Source organism: Daldinia caldariorum, assembly GCF_022478825.1.
Source record: "Daldinia caldariorum strain CBS 122874 unplaced genomic scaffold F4812scaffold_7, whole genome shotgun sequence".
NCBI classification, from domain to species: domain Eukaryota; kingdom Fungi; phylum Ascomycota; class Sordariomycetes; order Xylariales; family Hypoxylaceae; genus Daldinia; species Daldinia caldariorum.
Genome location: NW_025953043.1, coordinates 1,018,965 through 1,039,654, shown reverse-complemented (window position 1 = coordinate 1,039,654; position 20,690 = coordinate 1,018,965). Strand labels below are relative to the sequence as shown.

The 20,690-nt window shown below is 47.5% G+C and overlaps 5 protein-coding genes across 5 annotated transcripts; 1 reads left to right on the top strand and 4 right to left on the bottom strand.

Annotated features, from left to right (window-relative positions):
* Nucleotides 1-474: 474 nt before the first annotated feature.
* On the bottom strand, nt 475-2,766 carry F4812DRAFT_369358 (stretch-activated Ca2+-permeable channel component-domain-containing protein). The gene is made up of 2 exons (XM_047931905.1): nt 1,370-2,766; nt 475-1,318 (listed from the first exon to the last, which is right to left on the bottom strand). The coding sequence occupies exons 1-2, from the start codon at nt 2,637-2,639 to the stop codon at nt 627-629; spliced, it is 1,962 nt and encodes a 653-aa protein (XP_047790763.1). The 5' UTR covers nt 2,640-2,766; the 3' UTR covers nt 475-626.
* A 1,022-nt stretch (nt 2,767-3,788) lies between these two features.
* Nucleotides 3,789-5,736, top strand: F4812DRAFT_458881 (uncharacterized protein; the record flags this gene model as incomplete). The annotated part of the gene is made up of 5 exons (XM_047937440.1): nt 3,789-3,838; nt 3,934-4,083; nt 4,161-4,209; nt 4,948-5,159; nt 5,313-5,736. 5 exons carry the CDS (start codon nt 3,789-3,791, stop codon nt 5,734-5,736), a joined length of 885 nt encoding a protein of 294 aa, XP_047790762.1.
* Nucleotides 5,737-6,923: 1,187 nt separating this feature from the next.
* Nucleotides 6,924-7,776, bottom strand: F4812DRAFT_458880 (translation initiation factor eIF4e; the record flags this gene model as incomplete). Its single annotated transcript, XM_047937439.1, has 2 exons — nt 6,924-7,530; nt 7,601-7,776. The coding sequence occupies 2 exons, from the start codon at nt 7,774-7,776 to the stop codon at nt 6,924-6,926; spliced, it is 783 nt and encodes a 260-aa protein (XP_047790761.1).
* Nucleotides 7,777-11,010: 3,234 nt separating this feature from the next.
* F4812DRAFT_458879 (uncharacterized protein) lies at nt 11,011-12,906 on the bottom strand (the record flags this gene model as incomplete). The annotated part of the gene is made up of 1 exon (XM_047937438.1): nt 11,011-12,906. The coding sequence occupies one exon, from the start codon at nt 12,904-12,906 to the stop codon at nt 11,011-11,013; it is 1,896 nt and encodes a 631-aa protein (XP_047790760.1).
* Nucleotides 12,907-18,897: 5,991 nt separating this feature from the next.
* F4812DRAFT_369197 (uncharacterized protein) lies at nt 18,898-20,485 on the bottom strand. Its single transcript, XM_047931903.1, has one exon. The coding sequence runs from the start codon at nt 20,338-20,340 to the stop codon at nt 19,303-19,305; it is 1,038 nt and encodes a 345-aa protein (XP_047790759.1). The 5' UTR covers nt 20,341-20,485; the 3' UTR covers nt 18,898-19,302.
* Between the last annotated feature and the right edge of the window lie 205 nt (nt 20,486-20,690).

The following is a 20,690-nucleotide window of genomic DNA, read 5'->3' as shown; positions in this document are numbered from 1 at the left end:
ACTCACACCACCCGCCCCCCCCCCCCCCCCCCCGCCGCCCCCGCGCCCCCCCCCCCCCCCCCCCCCCCCCCCCCCCCCCGGAGAGATAGATCATCGTTCGTACGAGGTTCATTCATCATCTGATCTGGCAAGGATGATATATGTCGCAATAGCGACACGAGGTCAAACGTGGAATCGCATTACTATGTGCAAAACCAAACTGCCAGCTTATTATTTGGCCTTTGAGTACGAGCTCATGACCCATGCTGGCTTGGGGCACGCTTTCGCAGTAGGTAAAAAACGGAGGATTGCCCACCAGTACGTGGGCATGAAAGGTATCTAATGACTGCAAAAGATAGGTTGGATCAAACCCGTCCGCGTCAGTTGCGGACACGATCTGTATATATTGGATGGAGTAGTTGTGGAAGTATCAAGTCAAGTAATCTTCCTCGTTCCAAAGGAAAATGAAATAACGAGATTTAATATCAAACCAAGAACGCCCATTACAATGCCATTCATTCATGCCATGTCCTTTCGCCTGCTCTCCATGAAAACATGATCATCAATATCGCGAGAAAAAAAAACCCCTCCCTAACCAACCCCGGATGCCCTTTATCTAATGTAATGGTCTTGAAGAACTCCAATTCTCATAGAAGTGTTATTAAAAGTGCCCCCGTTACGCCGACAAGCCCAGTCCAAGAAGGGGAAAGTATGCCTGCGCCTCCTAGAAAGTGCGCAGACCCGGGGTAATTACACGACAAACTATTGTCCGGCGACTTTGATGCGTAGCTGGTTTTGAAGCTGAACTTGCTTTGCGGCAGAGGACATTTGAACCCCATCGAAGCCGGACAGCTCTGGACTAGCTCGTAGCACAGATTGTCGCAGGGCAGCAACTCCTTGTACGGGCCTGGCTTGACGACCTCGTCGATCTTCGGATTGCGAGACGCAAGGAAAGCCTTGGAACTCCCGTACTCGTCAAGGATAGCCTGGTCCACGGTCGTTCCGTTCGGAAAAGGAGTCCCGATGTTGCGCATTTGTAGATAAGGCCGGTCAGGGGACGAGAAGTCCTCACAGCGGGGAATAGCCACCGAACAAAGCCATCTCTTATACGCAGCCTTACAATCGTCACAGTCCCTGGCCAAGGAGTATCGAGCAGTGGAAGGAGCCTCACAGGGAGTCTGTTGTAGGACTTTATCGAAATTGTCCCACATGGAGCTTACGTAGTCGTCATAAAACTTTCCAAGAGCCGTGGCGTTAGGGAAAGTCTGTGGGTTTCCCGGAACGGCATATTGGGTCTGATCGCAAAATGTGAGGTTGAAGATAAATGTACATGCGCCGTCTGTATTCTCGTTAGCATCTCATTACCACTAACAACTGATTTTGTCCTTACTGGGCTTTGTTGAAAAACTGGCCGGTTGAAATACGATGCCGCCGCCTATATCCGAAGAATCATCCTGACGCGTTTGAAGACTCTTCCCCGGCGGACGAGCAAGGATAGCTGTGTAGTTAGAGCTAGTGTTGAGACCGCTAACGTAGAACTCCTGTCGGGTCAAGTTCAGGTCTCCTCCGTTTTTCAGCCCTATGGTCATCATTCCGCTGCTGCCATCTGCAAGATTTCTAATCTGGGCATACGAACTTAGCCCGCAGTAGGAATTACGCACACCCCTAATGTCAATATTTCCATCGTTATGAGCAAACATGACATACGGCGGTGTCTTGATCACCTGGCTCGAGACTTTGTTGAGATAGTTGGTTTGCAGTAGAGCGGCCGAGGCGTCACTATCGACCCATACAAGACCAGGATCAGTATGATTGCCTTGGAACGTATAGTAATACCGATCGGTAGAAGCGACGAGTTCAAAATTGTATTGGCGTGAAGTGTCGAAATCCTCAGCTGAGACACTTGGGGCCGAAATGCTCAAGTAAACATCCTTGTCTATAGATGTGTTGAACATAACGGCTCCCTCTGTGAATACAATGGCCTTCTGCGTATCTTCACTTTGTTCCGGGCCTGGAGAAGTATTATCGGGCGATGTCGAAACATACAGAGTAAGTTGTGGAGGGTCCGGAGCCGTTCGATCTGATGAACGGCGTGCAGGCTGCAGACAAGTATTTGCGGATATCCATAACGTTTTCGTTGATTCTTTCCGACGTACAAGCTCTGGTTTTAGAGAAGTGCCATCGCCATCGCCGTCGCCTTCACCCTCGCCCTTATCCCCCGCCCCATCCATAACCGGCGTACGTGACGTATTCAAACTTCTTCGAAGCTCCAGCGGTTCGCTTAGATCCCGCGTGGTCTCGCCGTTAACTGACGAAACTTGGAAGACATAGGTCATCGTAGAGCCAGGAGCAAGATTGGACTTTTTTACTTCATTGTTGGCTATGTCAACCGCACCACCTTCTACTCTTCCTATGATACTTCGGTCGAATAATGCAAATTTTGGTTCATACGCTGGAGACCCGAGGTCCAAAGCCTCTGATATCTCGACAGCATCCAGCTGTTCGTAGGATAATTCGTGTACGTCATGTTCGGGGGATATGGGATCGAACTCGAGAGCGAATGCGAATTTCGGAGAGAGTAGAATAAGGTAGATAACGAGCAAAAGGCAGGAGGCTATCACAGAGGCTGCCAACCGCGATTGTAATGGGCTCAGCTGCATCCTAGGAACATAGCCCTTCCGGGCATCTCACACAATATTGAGTTATGTCCCAGCAACAGTAGATGAAGCGGATTGGGACTTGCGGGAATCTGTCAGGTAAAAAAGGATGGATTATGCTAGGCACCACGGCGGTACAAAAAATGGAATTCGTTCGTTACTATCGATTATAATTCTACGATACTAGGTTGGTCGCGTAATGTCGAGGATGAATTTTGCTAGCGAATGGGGTCAATTGTAGATACAATTGGTGACGTCTACTTGTTAGAAAAGGAATGGGCAATGTGAATTTCGTAAAAGTTGAAAAGTTGTAAAGTCGTAAAGTTGGCGAGGAAGAGAGTTTCGAGTTTCACAGGGCAATGCTGGGGTTGCTGATAGGTGTCTGCCCTGAAATCCCCTGACAGCTGAATACCCGCAACTGCGGGTCTAGACCATATATGCGCAACCCAACCTTGAAAGTTGAGACAAAATCCAACAGGCCACATCAATTAACCACTAACTTAATGTTCCATAATGTATGTTCCCTGTAATGCATTATGTACATAGTACAATACGGTAGCACCCGCCTATACTACTTTATATTAGGTACCTGTTGTACATACCTCCTAATGTGCATAGTTTACCTAATGCATACATATTTTAACGCGCAGTTAATACAACCTATGAGATAAGCAAAATTAAACTTAACTATACGAATCGTATTTTATAAAAGGTTCTACACAACCCCCATATATATCCAGTCTCTCTCTCTCTCTCTTCTACCTAATACTTACCTACCCAGGTAGTGAATACGACAGTAGCCACAGGCATAAATCGTACGAAAACATGAATTGTGGCAAACAGACTTATCGCGCACTGCGCCGCGCCGCATCTGCAGCTAGAATCCCTCCCGATCTCTAGTCGTCATCGTCAGTTGAATAGCTTCAAGAACACGATGAATCAAATCGGACTAGCATCATAACCATATTGAACAAGCGGGGACGTGAGATCCAAGCCTTGTAGATATTATTGTTGCTAGTGGAGCATACTGCCAAAGCTATCGCGGGACTACGACGTATCTCGCCTACTAAACCCATTACCCGCTTCTGGTTTAGGGACTCACTTGGCTGCAAGTACTCGTACAGTGTATTCCTGACAACCCGTTGTAGTGTGATGAAAGTCGACCAAGCCGCGGTTCTTGCTCGAGACATGCAGTTGAATGCGTATATTTGGCTACGAATCAGGCCAGTATCGCAGCGTTCGAGAGGGGGTCGCCAGACTTGAGCAATGGTGAGGAGCTGATCACTTTTGATCATAGTTCGCTCGACTGCCTCCTAGAACACCCGCGCGGGCCAGGATCGAGCGCGACGCAAGAAGACCATGAGTTAAAGGATAAGGACGTGAAGCATGCGTACGATAGTGCTCTATCGTCCACGTGCACCGTACAAAAAGCACTAACTAGCCGACGGTGAACGGGACTACGCCGTCGTAAGGAGATTTGGCTGGTTTTCTGTCACGTGCTAGCTAAGTTCGCTCAATTCCTAGAGAAGAGGAGGCCGAGAGCTATGGTGATATTGGCGCATTTCATGGCTCTGTGGGTAGGCTTCGGACACATATGAGTGATCGGCCGGGCCGGCGAGTTGCATACCAGAGGCATGTATAAGGCCTTGCCGATAGAACGGAGCAGCAAGCTTGGCGGTTTAGTTGCGAGATTGAAACCGCCAGAAGTAGGTAGGTTGAGACAGATTTTCAGCAAGCAGCAAATCCGGGCTTGTATGATGGGTAGTACTACTAATATTTATATCAACTTATTTGTTCTAGCGCACTATACATAATAAGTCGCTTAGGGATACATGATAGGTAGCATTATATATCAGGTACCTATTACTAAATAGCTCATCTACCTGAGGTTCCTAGAATAAAAGAGCTACCTATTTGTGTTTATTAATAAATCTTGTCCAGTTCGTTCTAAACTTTAAACATGCCGGGACGTAACCGAGACGGCTAAATGTGGGCCGAGCTGAATTCAGCCTTATCACCCGCCTGCAGCTCTGCCTTTAGCACCTGCATACCTACCACCCAAAAGCTTAATCTTCAATATCTCTAATAATACCTCCTACAAATTCCAGTACCCATTGCGCTGTCGTCGTCGTCGTTGTCGTCGTCGTCCTACCTAACCTACCTACCTGCCAGACCGATTTTTAATCTAACCTCACTCACCCAACACGCGGAAATATGGTCAGTAACAGATCAGATTCACACGCGTACCTACCTACCTGTCTGTCTCCCTTCAGTCTCACAGCTAACATCGCAAATGATAATAATGACGTAGCCGCCCAAACGCAAAGCCGCAAATACTACCGCCGCCGCCACCACCACCGAAACCACCACGCCGAAAGAAAAACAGTCGAAACTAGCCAAGGAGCACAACATTTCGGCGCGGGAGGAGCGCGAGATCAGGGAGGCGTTCGGGCTGTTCGCGGAGCCGGCGGAGGGCGAGAAGGAGGGCGTCATACCGACTAAGGACGTGCGGCGGGCCATGGTGTACGTTTCCCTTTTTCTTTTTTTTCTTTTTTTATCTTTTTCCCTTTTTCCCTTTTCCCTCCTTTTCCCTTTGCCTTCTTTCCCATTTCCTTCTCTTCTCTATTTACGTTCCCGTCCCCGATCCCGAATACTAATGCGACGATCCAAAAACAGCGCCCTAGGCCTCCCCCCGAAGAACAAGTCCGAACTCGCCGAGTTCCTCGAGATCCTGGACCCGGACGACGAGGGGTACGCGTCGTACGAGCCGTTCGTGGCCATCTGCGCGCTGAAGCTGCACGCAGCGGCGCGGGAGCGGGGCGGCGGCGGGGGGCCGGCGGCGGAGGAGGTGGACGAGGCGTTTAGGTTGTTTATCGGAGCAGGGATAGGAGCAGGGGGAGGGGGAGGGGGTGGGGGAGAGGAAGAACAGGTTCTGACGCTGTCGCATCTCCGCCGCGTGGCCATGACCCTCAAGCAGGACGTCGACGACCAGCTGCTCAAGGACATGATCCTCGAGGCGAACGGGGGCGCGGGGGTGGGGAAGGGCGTGGGCAGGGCCGAGTTCGAGGAGGTTATGAGGAGGGCGGGGGCGTGGAAGTGAGGGTAGAGTATGGTATGGTATGACAGATAATTATACCTAGCCTAATCTGACCTAACCTAACCCAATATAGGGGGGTCTACAGGAGGGGGGAGGGGGGCTCTGTGTCTGAGATATGGGATTATAGTTCCTGGACGAGCTCAAGTCTCGTTAAAGAGGCGGACAGGCAGAACGGGATAAACGAGCGGGAACGCTTATGAGCGACGCTTCGTAGATCCAAGAACGAAAATGCATTAGGTTAGGTTAGGTACGTCTGTCACTCTCCGAGTAGCAGAAGTTGGGAGATGAGTACCAGGTACCTAATATCCACGGGACTTATGAACTGACCAACAAGGTAGGCATAGTTAGTTGTTTCCTTCATCAACTTCTTTTAGCTAATACCTCCTACTAACGGTTACGAATAGGATGGTATTCGTGTTTCATACAGGATATAAGAATGATGGCAATAGAGCGATAGTTTTATGCACGAAGCTACCTATTTAATAAGGAGCGAATATGAAGAACATTTCTACTATCAAGTTACATATAACTTATACCCGTAGGGCTTTTATTTAATAACATGTTGTAGAACTACCTAGTCCAGCATGTACAAGCACCTATCAGTAAAATGCAATCAGGGTTTTTGATTTCAAGCGGAAAACTCTAATCTTTCATATCCTTGGTAGTTGGTATTTAGTCTTTAGTCAGTTCAGATTTGCTAACAACCCTTTGAGTCAACCATCCGTAGCCATGATCAACGTACCCAAAGTTCTATAATACTCCTAATATGACAAGAAGAAGTGACACTCGAACCAGTAATAGAATATGCATTCTCATAGTGTAATAGCATCTATTATAATAAGTACCTATTTATATATCGCAATCACCTGCCTACGCTCATTTATAATTTAGACGTCACAATAGGACAAGAGATCCTCTAGTCCAACTGTGACTTTAGCCCAGGAAATTCGGCACTGTCGTATCCAGTCGATATCCACTGCGAACGCCAAAAAAAGATAAAATAAATAAAAATACAGCCACCCTCGTGCGAACAGAAGAAAGCAAGATATAACTTGTACCGCGGAGGTGAACCGTCCAATATTTGTATAGTCCGCACACGCGAGTCTTGCAGACTACTTATACACTTAAAGAACTTCAAGAAAATTCGCCAAGTTCTTTGCCTTCCCTTGCAGCTTGAGCCGCGTTTAAGTTTACTCAGCTTCGGGGGCACTGGCAGCAGCGCTCTTAGCGGCAGCGGCCTCTTGAGCCCTCTTTTGCGAATCCAAGACGGCCTTGAGCTCGGGTGGGGGGTTGAAGCCGGGGTGGTCCGAGTGCTTCTTATAGAAGTAGTTGTCAGGCTTGGGCGTCAGCTCGGGGGGTAAGTCGTCCAGGACGGCTTGCAGTAGGTTATCGATGGACTTTTGCTTGGACGCGTCGCGGTGCCAGATGGAAATCAAATGGGAGTTGAAACGGACGGAAAGGCCGACGCCGCAGATCTGGTCACCCTCCTCTAAAGCCTCCTGTAGCTTCTCGCCGATGGCCAGGAGCTGGATGCGGGTCCAGAAATCGGGACCGGAGCTCTTGGGCACGCGGAAAGTCCAGCTGCCGCCCAGCACGTTACGACGGTCCTCCCAGATGGGTCTGAAGCCGCTCTTGAACAGATAGATAGATTCGCGCATCTTAATCTGGTCTACTGGTGTATTGTTGGCGTATCGCCAAAAGTCCTGGACCGATTCGATCTGGGTTCCCAGCTGTTCTAGCGACGCCTGATAGTCGCCCTCGTCTTCCTTCTTCGAATCCTTCGAGTCCTTGGCTTGTCTGGATAGATAGGCTAGCGTTAGCAAGAGAGATCTAGTAAAAACATATTAATTTTATGTTAGTTTCTTACCTATCGAAGTAAACGTTCCAGTAATGCTGGGTGGGCAGAGCGCGCATAGTCTTGAACAAGTTACGCTTAGCATCGTCTCGCTGCTCGGCGGGCGAGCTGACATTTGGCGAGTTCGCATCGGTGCTCTGGGAGAGGGACGAAAGCCCTCTGGTGAACAAGCTTGGTCGTGCGGCCATGATGACTACAGGTCAAAGGTTTGGTTAGAATGTTAACGTTGCCCGTTGCCTGTTGCCCCCTATATATTTGTTGGTGGAGGGGTTGGAGAAGCTTCAAGGGCGGTGGTAGTAGTGGTGATGATGATGGTGGTGGTGGTGGGGTCCAACGCTTGCCAAGACTTCTCTGTTCCTGAAAGTGGCACGTTTGCTTCTATTTATTGCCAAATTTGCTAACAGCTAGTTGGCTTAAACAGGGCGATGCGGTTACACGACTACACCTATATCACCTACCACCTGCAAGCTTCTAGGGGGGGAGGTGAAATAGGTATTGTTCTAATAGTCGGAATCATAGACAGGATGATATCTGTATTCAAGTAAATAAGCACATACCTAAGTAGACAAAAACTCGATTTCAAATTTACTGCTCTAAGAAGAAGAGAAAAACAAGAAGAAGCAAAAGGCAGCTGGATACCACCAAGAAATAAGAATAGAGTTAAGGATAAAAAAAAAAAAGGTAGGTTACGCAATAGTTAAAAAATATAAAGAATCCCGAAACAATGGACAACAGCTAAGGTGATAGGTAAACCAGATGACACTTTTCAGCTTGCCTACCAGGTACCTAAGGTACCTAAGTTTATAGGTTAGGTATACCTAGGTACGGAACAGCCAATGCAGTACTTAATATGAATTAGGGGGTTTTCATTGGTCCTGAAACCGACACGGCTAGGTTTCAAGAGCCGCAATTCGTATGATCGCTAAGGGCACGCTGTCTGACCGCACTTGCCAACGATAGGTATCCATTACATACCTAACCTATAATTGTCTGTAATTGCCTATAGTTTTCTGTACTGCTTATCAATACCAAATCCAAGGTACGTCGCACAGGTCGCAGTATCCGCCTTCGAAACGAATAACCTTAACAAGTTTGAGTTCCAAGTTTGACACTTACCTAGTACCTAACCTATCAGCGCTAACCAGAACTAAACATCAGCCCGTACCTTAAGTATCATCAGCTAAGCCTGTCCTATATTTACCCACGTATTAAGCTTCCTTTAAGGTTAATTTCATAAATAACAGCTTTAAGGCTGCTATTGTTGTATTGTACTAGTTACCGTCCCGCCTTTGAAACCCAGTAGCTACAGTATTATAAATTGACTCTAGTTCAGTATTCAACGTCCGTTATATCAGGTTCCTGTTTAGGTGTTCCCTATTTACACCCTAAGACCCTAAGATTATCAAGTGCTTAAATCCATATAAGATATGGCAATGAGAAAGTTATCTCTTCTCTCCATGTTCCTATACCTACACGTTCAAATAAAGTTGCTGAACAATCATTTAGGTATGAACTACTCGTTCATACTTGGGTACCTAAGTTACTAGCTAACTGGTTCCAACCCCTTTCCCGGAATACGACAACTCCAGGTAATAACCACCTCTAACGATGGCTTGTCGAAGTAACTGTTGTGGCTTCGAGCTAGAAACATACCTAGTGACTTAGGTAGGCAACTTAAGTAGGCAGTTACCTGTCAACAAGAGTCTTTTAGGTTAGGTAGTTCCAATAGGCGAGAACCACCATTTCTAGAAGTATACCTTAGGTGAATAGTCCAACGTACCAACTCTTTAGTCTGAGTTGTTAGTTAGATACCTGTTATACAATTAGATTAGATTAGATTTACCCAAGGTAAATACCTAATTCAACACGCGAATAACCAGTCACGTAACCTAATGTATACCTAACCACGACGCTCTTCTCCACTTCCAAATGCGACTTCCCTTGGGCAACTGAATACTAAATCAACGGCAGTAATAAAGATAACGATAACAATGGTGATGATGATTTTACCAAGACCCCCCATTCAAGGATCGACTAAGCTTGACTACAGTATACACTTGGCACTTGTCCACCCTTTTCCCTTCTCCCCCATTAAGGATATATTAGATACCTAACCTTAGGTACCTAAGATAGATAAATAGCTAGATAGATACCTCTTTCTTGCTTTGCTTCTTTTCCTCCAATATCTGCATGCCCCGAGCACAGTCTGTTTTACAATTAGGTAGATATAGGCAAGGTAGATAAGAGGTATATACTATCACGCCCCCTGCCGCGGCTCATCTAGCCTAGCCGTCCAAGTTAGCAAAATTTCTGCGTCGCCCTCTTCTTCCCCTGACTCCTTGAGGTTGTTTCTTGAATCCAACATTCAGTCTAGGTGGTAAGTACTAATAGGTAGAATCCCAATCTGAATAGCACGAGCGAACCAACCCAGCTCAGCGGTTATATAGCAACAGCTCACAAGCACTAAATATCACACAATCACCACACGACGACCTCTAATTCGTCCGATTTTGGTTTGAAATTTTTGAATTGGTTTCATTGATCTTTTTTGTAGTTATGGATAAAGATACAAATCGTAGAATTCGGTGGGGGTTTTGGCAGGCAGGCCTGCCGTGCAGCAACTATTCGTAGACTCCTATCAGGTTATGTTTATTCCTCGGATCGGCTTTTGCTCGAGTCACCTCAATAACGCCCCTTCCCAATCTCGGCCGAGTACCCTTGCTGAATACTTTCCTCCCCAGACCTGCCGAGAACGATAGGATATTGCTCTCTTCGTCTCGCCTCGATAGCCACCGGCTGTTGCCCATATATAAAAACAATGGAACCAAACGACCTCCTTTTTGAGATCGAGATGAGACTCGACGATTAGGCCGTCCGCGTTTTTGAATGACACTTTTCTCCAGTGAACCTGTTGGTAACCCCATAAACTAATGAAATGAAGAGTACGAGCAATGCAAAAATGCCAAAACGGCTTGCTCGATGGCATGGATAAGTGAACGGCTGTTAAATCTAAGCCACCTTTTCGCCAACAGCGAACCAAGAGGACCAAAATTGATCAAACGCCACACAATCACCATGATGATGGTCAAGACTTATGAGGCGCTCGTCGAAACCCGTATGGGGCTTTACGACGAGCCGCCACACCCGATCGACCTCAAATGCGATGAGATTTTGAAGAAAAATAAGGGAGCTGCATTTCATAACTATCCGTCCAATAGCAGCCAGCGATAAAGGAGAGCCGTAATGCTGAGGAAAATCAGTGGTATTAGAGCGCAGACGCCATGTTCGTGCTATGCTTGCTTTCGCGATGCAATTCAAGTCATGAATCAAATCGATCAAGTAGAACATTTATGCTGAGAAAAACGCCATGCGAAATGAGACGACGTGAAATGTAGGATAGGGAATGGGGGGGAAAGGCATGATCATGGCGAAGTAGCAACACACCAGTGCCGGTGGAATGCCCAAGCACTCTTTTGGCACTCCTTGCTGCAGTACTTCGTTCGGCGGCACCGGCGGCACTTAGCAAACTGCCGTGTATATTCTTCCCATTTACCGCACTGGTAGTATGCACACTGTCGAATGCCACCTCGGGTATCGTCTTTGCGGCATAGGTTACGCATCACGACCCCAGCCCAATATTGCATGTCAGTACTGTGATATCTTACTGTGAACTTCTCGACTAGTGGGAATATGTTAAAGTCGTTTGGAAGAAGATATTCTTCCGCGTACTCTTGCTGGCCCGGTGATCCTGCCGTTATGTTCTCTCCGTCGAGCAACTGCAATTCCTTTCCTATTTGAAGCCGCGGCACGAGGTGACTTTGTTGGAAATATGACCTAAGGTTGCAGTACTTTGAAACATATGCGAGCAATTGGAGAGACATTAGCACATCTTCTTCCCTGGGCATCGCTGCCAGCATCTGAGGGTTCGGGGGAACCGGCCGATCCAGAAGGTACCGCGGTACACTTGCGTGGTTAGGAAGAGAGGGCTGCGGAGTGGGCATTATGGGACGGTGGGGAGAAAGACCCATTGCCGGTACAGGGGTCGGCGTGTTATTTGGTAGACTGCCGTCCAGAGGCGTTCGATGTGTTATATTGAAGGTTCCTGCGTCGGGGATCTCGGAAACCGTCGGCGTTGCCAAGTCGAGAGCTGCACCGGCTAGAGTACTGTCACCCTCTTCCATAGCAATGTCCTGAAATCCGACGGTAGGCTGGATGTCAGCCGTACCGGACATCTCGGCATCTTGAGACTCGTCGGACTGCACGCTGTCGGTTGCGTTCAACTCATCCGCATCCGTAGTCGAGTTCTGGTGGCGTATGGAAGGGCGTCGCCTGGCTCGGCCATTCAGTATCGATTCCGAAGTAGGTCTAACTGCTGGCGAGTGGGCTTGAGGAGTAGGTAGAGGAGTGGTAGGCGAAGTGGGTTGCGACGGCAGGCCGGGGTGGAAAACCGGAACCATTGATGGCAGCCGATCAATGTCTCGCACAGGACGGATAAACCCATCCGCCGCCTCCATAGTCGGAACTGCACTCGCCAAGGGCTGAATCACCTGCCGTGACGGAGATATGATGTTCGGGCGACTTTCTTGTCTGTGATGATGATGGTGATGATGGTGGTGATGGTGATGGTGATGATGGCGGTGGTTAGGGAAAGCAGTGCGATCCGGAGGAGAGGTAATGGGGAATGACGGAATAGCTGGCACAACTTCAGCATTAGCTTGCTCGGCCGCAGCCGACGTGCTCGCAAACGAAGCGGCTGTGACATCGATGGACGGCGGCGGAGCTTGCCTACGGAAAGCCCTTTGGTCGAGGTCTATACGAGTGGACCGGTTTGCGAAAGACGATTTAAATGGCGGCTCCCGATGACTATGACTCCGATGACGCTGCTGATGGTCAGCTATTTGCTTCTGCTTGGCCTCTTCCGCCTTCTCGCGGCACTTCTCGATAACTTTAATGTAATTGTCAAGTATAGTCGCGATAACGGGAACCATATCAGCCTCGACCACCCGGGTCCTCACATTCTCGGTCCCCCTAACTCCTATGTTGACTACGCACTGGAAGGCTAGATTCCACTTCCACATGTCCATCATATCTTTGCTCCGCCCCTGCTTTAATATACACACCAGCCTCTCGATCCCTCCATCAACAGTTAGGATATCGCGGATGCGAGCCGAAGAAGTTGTAAGATAAGCGAGATGGTTGAGAGAGTTAATGAGGGGGAGCGTTGAAGTACAGTCGAGTGCCCGGCGGTCATATAGGGCAGTGGTGATGCCCACCGACGCCTTGTTGACGTTGGGGATGCTAAAATTGACTTCTCTCATGTTGGGCGATATAGAATTTTTGAAGTAATGATGGTTTATCGGTAGAATTGAAGGAGAGTGCCGCCGTGGGATGAGACGAAAACGTGAATATGTGGGTATTATGGTTGGAAGTGGCCGGCTTCGTTTTTTGGAGATAACCCTTCTATATACGAAACGTAGACCACCCGCTCTTCCAATGGGCCAAGATGATGAACGCGTAGAATTTAGTGCGGGAACTTAATTCAAAGTACAGACGATTGCTAAATTCGATCTGTACCCCGTGCAACAGAATTTGGAAACTTATGCCCTTGAAAAATGCGTAATAAGGAAACGAAGCCGGTTTTTTTCTTTTCTGTTGGCGCAATTGTCAAAATGTCAGATGGGCTGACCTGACAGAACAATAGAAATCGAGATGCAGTGTCTCAACGATGAAGCAAGGCGTCGGTCGAATACGTTTCTAGGATCTGCGGCAGGTATAAAGGACGTAAATGAGAAGATACGAATTAATTGGAAATGAATTTGGAACGTTCGATCGTAACTCGTCTGGCGAATTTGGGCAAATGCCTCAGACCGCTGGATCTCTCAGTCGGTATTTGATCGCTTTCGTGGCGGACTATGGGTAAAACAAGGATGGAGGCCCGAATCTCCAGCGCGGCGGACTCTATGGAAAGATGGATGTCTCCATCCAGATCGAAAGATAGGAGAGTAGAGACGAAGAAGAGCAAAGAAAAGAACCACGGCGTTTAGGAAGGGAAGGCAGCGATTCGATTCGGGGGTTATGAGATGGGTGGTATATCGGAGGGAAAAGATGGCTACACTATCTAAACTAGGGGGGGGGGAGAATTTTAGAGTTGGTAATAAAGGGAAGTGGTTCCGCTCTCTGTATTAAGTTTGTTGCAAGATGAGAGAAAAAAAAAATGTAAAAAAAGAGGCGAGAGGCGACTGGGTCCGCCAGGTTAGGTACCTGGTTTGGTAGGGGCTGCCCATTGCAGCTGCCACAGACGAACCAGGATTCAAACGCTGTCAAGTGCTGCCGAAGAGGTCGATTTTTTTTTCTTTTCTCTGTGACTAAGGCCGCTGGGCTACTGGGCTACTGGGCTGCTGTGTAGAGCTCACAACTGCAGGCACGCTAATGCCTCAAATAATTCTATTACGGTAACTTAATCCACTGATCCGGTCTGGGCTGGCCGCTAAGATTAGCATATACCTGACTTGCATGCTCTACATGATGCCACAACCTGCCACAATCACACTTCTCTAGCATTGAGCCCTGTACCAAAGATTGTACTGTACCATACCTATTTTATACCGAATAATTTTTCCAGTGTGTTGGGTCGAGACTTGAGTCGCCGCATAGGCGAACCCGGCATGACACAATTCTACAAGACAGAGGAACTCACATGGAATATCTAAGTTATTTTTTCCTCTTCTTTTAATTGTGATTAACTACACAATTTCCACGTTCCTTTTAATTTGGGGGTCCTTTGTTCTCAATTTCGAACCGAACCGCATTATCCATTGTAAGCGGCAATAGATAGTGAGCTTAAGAAGTACTTATAGCTACCCTTGTTTTCTTTTAGGAGCATGGTTTACCGGAGCGGGAGTGCTAATAATTAATACAGGTGCCTACCTAGGTACCTATAAAGGGATCTGATACCTATAACGAATAACGTCCCGCTTTGACATTTATTAAGTTTAATGGTATTAAGTAGTTACTTAAGCATAGAAATTTACTAGAATGAAAATGTTAGGTAGGAGGTAGTTTAAAGTATGATGAAAAGTTTAACCGTTAGATGTTTCTACCACGTGTGACAATAAATATTCCGTACTCAGGATGTGGTTACCTACCTCAGGAGGTAGGTAGTTGATCTTTCGTCCACTATCAAAACCCTGGAGGATGCCAACTACCTACTTAGGTACTATTGGTGGACAAGGGCGAAGTCCGACAAATGATCGTTAAGACTAACGATTACAGAGCTGCTATCCATGCCAACTTATTAGCTATGGTTTGCGTCTAGGTAGGTAGTGTTGAACGAATACCGCTAGGCTGTTATATATCAAGACTACTACTCGAATAACAATAATAATAATAACAATCTTTAAATAGAGTCGATTATACCGCGATAAGCGACGCTTTCTTGACCATGTTGTCGTGGCGAAGATCTTGGATTACGATGGTATCTGTAATCCAGCACGTAGGTACTTATAAAAAAAAACCACCCAACACATCACGTTACGGCCTAAGCTCTCGGGCTCTGTAGGACTGTAGGATATTACAGCGGCTATAAGCGTTTATGTTCAAATCGACATCCCTAGGATCAACAACGTTGAATGGCAAATATTATTATCGTGATAAAAAGGAAGAACCTATCTCGTCCCGTGGGCAGCGGTGTTAAAAGTGACGTATAGAAAACTTTTGTCCCTCGCCGAGCCCGTCCCCGCTCGGAAAATCCTCCACGAACAGAGGCCGGAGACGAAACACGGCCGAGAAAGGAGGTTGGCGGTTTCTCGATTGGGTTCGCATCGTGGGCACCTTGCTTATATTGGGTAGTAATAAAACCGCTACTATCTACCTCATAGGTATGTATTATTCTGGAATGGTTTGTGTGCTTTTGTAATGAAGCCCGTGTCCGCGCCGGCGGGTTCACCTAGTGTATCTACCTGGTATTCTTACCAGATGTTTCCGATTATAATTACGGTTTACCTACCTTTTTCTACCTGTATTATTACTAATAACTTAGAAGCAAACATGCCATCTGATGTTATTAATTATCGGGCTTGGTACCAAGTAGGTACGCTCAAGCTTTTTGAGCAATGACCCTTAGTTCCCCCCGACCTCGCCCAGCGGATAGAGGATTTGCAATTTCCCTGCTTCGTACCGGTGATGTGTATCATATGATCGCCAACTAACCTAACCTGTACATACCTACATGCATTTTAGCTATGGCCCCATTCAAAAGTGACATAGAAGCGTTTCTTGATATCCCCTCGTAGTTCGTCTCTATTATGTACCTACATAGTATGATATGACTAACAGTCGGGAGGCGACTTATTCTTATGTGGTAGTACGAACTTGGAGAAGCGAAAGGGAGGAGATATAGGTACTACATGTATGTAGCATACATACATAGTAGGTATTCCGGGTAGTACATTAGGTAGTCTAATAGTCTAGAGCATCTAGGGTTGCATCTGAACACATACTACTGTATGCGCGTGGCATCGCGTCACAAATTGGTCCTTGGCACGGACTTGATAGTTGTTCAGCCCCCAGGCCATTGAAAAAAAAGTACATCAGGGTACTTGGTGTATTTCATTAGGAGATTTAAATAGCCAACTTTGCACGTCTCCTTTCTTTTTCTTTTCGTCTTTTATAATTCAAGATGACTTTATTAGTTTTATATATGTCTTCCCATTAGAATTCGGTACCTGCAAGGTACTGAAAGGCAAATTTGTGGGTAAGGGGTGTGAAGCGTTTAAGCAATTACCTAACCTACGGATTCCCTAGGTACCTCATTAGATGCCAAGTTGGGATGTGACGGGGCGCTAGTTATTATTAATACCGGCACAGTCCGAAATCCCGAAAATTTCCATTCGGGTATTCGCGACTTATTACACAGTACCTATTTCTACGTACTATTACCTTTGATACACATAACTTTTCTAACTTCACTTCATACTTCATAAATACCAACACAATTCTCCGTAAACAAGGCTGCCTCTATGAGCTTATTAGACTAAGCCTGGGCAGCAATTGTATCCACGTCTAAAGGCAACAGCTTACCAACTGTACAGGGTGTCTCTCAATGAGATGAGATATTGATCACGCGGCTCAAGTCGCCGCATTTGTAGAGCAAGTCATCCTTGTGTAAAAACATACTATGTTATACTGCCTAAACCAACGTCCAAGCTACGGAACGCCTCCTCGAGCAGAACAATTCTCCGAATGGCTCGTTTGACGCTCGTCAGTAATTACTAATAAACCACGAACATGTTTGGAACTTCAGAGAGCGCCGTGGTGGATGGCTTAAAGAATGAACCCTTGACGGACGATTGGTCCTTGCAAAGCCATTCTCTGCCGCCTCCCTTACGCCTCCTTACGGCGCTTAACAAAGCCAATTGGCTGCCCCCTTTAGCTTAGCCCCGATGGCAGACTTCCTGGTCAGCCGCGCCTTAGTTGGAAAGCGACTTTTCACCAGCCATCCGAGACAATGAGAGACATTTCAGTTCCAGCATCGTGTCCCGCTGACGTCGGTGGCATCTCCAGACGAGATGTGGATTCATACCTTGGCGTATTACGTAGATGTGTAAATGGGTAGCTGAGCTACACTTGGTACCTAGCTCAAGGTATCTCCACCGCGAGAGATAGATCCCCCATGCGCTCAGTGCGTTCGGACCTCTTCTTGCCTTACGGATTGTTGGGAACCCATTGCAAGCAACCTTGGAAGCTACTAGCTAACGTTTAGCATGTAATTACAGGGTTGGCTTAGGCCAGACAAGCAAGAGGAGAGCCAAGACCTCGTGAGCGACTTTCTTACAGCGGTTCAGATCTGACGTTACATCCCACGAGCCTCCCGTCAGCCACATATATGTAGGTATTGTACACGTATACCTACACCATACATGTATAACTGGTCCGCTACGCGAAACGATCACGGGCGTCTATATACCTTAGATTAGGTAGGTACCTAAGGTATGTGCTCTACAATACAATACCTATACCGAATTCAACAGTGAACACAATCCTATTTCTTCGTTATTGAAGAGAAGCTCTTTTCCGGTTCAGCCTCACGTTCTTCAGCGGCACTGAAACCATTGGCGTGGGATATTAGAATGGTACGCATCCGTGGATAGGGCTAAGCGGGATGAAACACGATTTGTCTCGATAAGATTACCATTTACGTAGAAAATATTGAGGACCTGGATGATCCATTCAATATCGGCGGTAAGGCGAACTAACCGGATCTAGGTTTAGTATTCGGTCTTGGTTAGAAGCTCTAAGCATCGAGGGTAATTATATTCGATTCCACGCCGAACATACAGTACAATAGTGTATGGCAACAATATACCGGTTAGATATCAAGTATTTTGACAAGGCCATTAAATATTCGGTCTTTTCTATATCCTCTTCGCCAGTGGTGGGTCACAACCCTTGTGGCCCTTTTCACTAACCCTTCGTCTCACTGTGTGACCACGAGAGCATGAAAGAGTGAGGACAGTGATTTGTCTTTGCTTCGAGGAGAGTGAATGACCAAACAGGTGTCATCGGTAATAGGTTTCTATGATTAGATTAAACTAGGTACCTACGTAATAGCTTTAATCACGAGCACCATTTGCTCGTCAATGGATTGAGATGCTGTAGTTTGCACTCTTTTCACTCGATAGGGTCGAAGACCGTGACCTATCGTGGATGTTCTCTATAAAAGTATCTTCTAAATATTATAACTACGAGCTTCGTAACTGAATCACTTTTTGTGCCATTCCGAGAACAGCCCGCCCCAGATTGACATACCCCCTAATTAAGCGTCCACGGCTTACAGGGCAAAGTCTTATACATGTGTGCATGGATTTCCCTTTGCACAGACGAGAGGTCGTGTACGGTTTACACATCTGAGTAAGTACGATCGACAATCCACGTCCAAATTTTTTTTATCTGTAAGAGCCGCTAGGTACCTGCTTCACGTAGTGTTGAGCTGTTGTTACCTAGGTATCTTGTGAAAAATAGGGACGTCTTCAACTCTGGTAGATCCCGTGTACAGCGGTCGAGTCGGGAGCAGAGCTACTACCCAACTCTAGAACGACTAGATCGCTGTGAATGCTGTTCTACTAAAGGTACCAATAGAAATGAGTCGAAATGGTTGGTTGCCTCGTCAGCGATAAATTAAGAGATAGCTCTTCATGTACAATAGTCATGATATGAGAAGTTATGTGATAACTTATTATAGTATCTCATGCTGAAAAAAAGTCCCGGAGACTGGGTACTGAAGCTTTCATACAAATGTATAGGTTCCCTTTGTGTAAGGATGGCCACTCCCTAGGTAACCTTTTTCTTATAGCTCTTGAGGTTGACCGTGTATAGGGTATATCCCTGTAGTAGGTAGGTACCTAGCTATCAAAGCCAACGAATAGGTATACACTTCCTCCTATTCCGCGAGGACCGCCACTCTTAACATTAAGAAGCGAGATGAAATGTTAGTCCCTATTATTCTTCTCGACCCGTATCACAGAATGTCGTTGTTCTAAGTCAATGTCTCGCCCGTCTCCGATCTGCCGTCTCTCGTTTCAAGACTCTACATCCCAAAATCATAGTCATCGCTCTCGACGTAACACCCCAGCTCCCAAATTAATATTAGTATATTATCTGTACGAAGCAAAAGTACTTCAAAGCCACAAAAACAACACAACGCTTAACAAAATCCATCAGTCGCCGCTGATTTTAGCGTGCCTAAAGTATTTCATTCCCGTCCACGCGACGATAACCCAGACCCAGGCCATGATGCAGGTCAGTATGAGCAAGGCCGGGTAGTACCCGACGATGGGGAGGGTGGGGTCGTCCTCGAGCTCGGGGGGAGCGTAGGGGGTCGTCCCGACGTCCCAGGCCCAGCTCCAGACGTTCAGGCACGAGCCCATGCCTATCACGAACACGAACCACGTCACGACTAGCACGACCCACCCCCACCACTCCGTCTCGCTGTAGTCGTGGTTCTCGTGGTGGTGCGCAGCGGGCAGCGGGCTCGCCGCCAGCCCCTGCAGCGACAGCGGCGACTTCGCGTGCTTGATCGAGCGCCGCCGCTGGAGGGAGGGGCCCGCCGCGCGGTTCTGGAAGTACGAGTCGGAGCCGGAGGACACGGGGGAGAGTTCGGGGCGGAGCGGGGAGGGAACGCGGATAGGTATGGAGAGGATGTCGTCCTCGTCCGTGGTAGAAGTATATGATATCGCGGGGCTCGTGAGGTGCGATTCGTTGTCGGGAGACTGGGGCGAAGATACCGGGAGGCTTTCTTTCGAAGCGTAGCCGTCCATAGACGGTCGCGGCGTGAGGTCGGATATCCCCAGACCCAGATTCTCGTCGGGGGCCATGGTTTTCGGCTTGGGAGTAGTGCCCGGGTCGGGGGTTGACTGTGCGGTTTGTGATATGTCGATCGCCAAAGGCTTGAGTTCCCGCTTTTCTCGCGCGGCGCCGCGGCCTAACAGGGCAACTTTTCGAAGCGATCCCTTGCGCCTGCGAGTCTTCTGCTGCTGGAAAGTAGCGACGAGGGCGCGGGGTGGTCTAGTAGAAAGGTCTTGGGAGTTCTCGGCATGGCGGAACTCGTTGAGACCGGGTTTGTTCTCGGATGTGCGCAAAAAGGGGAACTTGGAGAGGATGCTCGCTCCAGAACCACTTCTCTTATGTCCTCCTGTTGCTATATCGGGCGATGACGCATTCTGGGTTTGTATGTGAGCTGGAGATGTGTTCTCCATTGTTTATCGTATTCCGGGCTTTGCTGTCCTTCAAAATAAGGGAGCGTCGTGCCGTTTCCCATCATGCCTCATTAGGAGAGGATATACATCGAAACTACCTTAAGCGAGAGCGTCTTTTAGTAGTTACCTAAGAGGTAGGTAATTAGTGCATCGGAATTCAATGTGAGGAGCCGTTCCCTTTGCAAAACATTTGGGTGATCTCTATATCGTAAGGCGCGGCTAAAGCCAAGGCGACAAGAAGTTGCCGTACTTTAAGGTTGTTTTCTCTGGTGTAGCTAATGAACTTTTAATGTTGGTAGCGGCTCTTTTACGGCAGTCGTCTGTTACAGGCTACAGGCTAGGTGCCTACG

Excerpts from the sequence above, each read along its gene's own strand:
- F4812DRAFT_369358 (XM_047931905.1), bottom strand. The coding sequence starts at position 2,639 with ATGCAGCTGAGCCCATTACAATCGCGGTTGGCAGCCTCTGTGATAGCC. Across the intron at positions 1,319-1,369 it reads CAGTTTTTCAACAAAGCCCA|ACGGCGCATGTACATTTATC; the intron begins GTAAGGACAAAA and ends ACGAGAATACAG.
- F4812DRAFT_369197 (XM_047931903.1), bottom strand. The coding sequence starts at position 20,340 with ATGGAGAACACATCTCCAGCTCACATACAAACCCAGAATGCGTCATCG.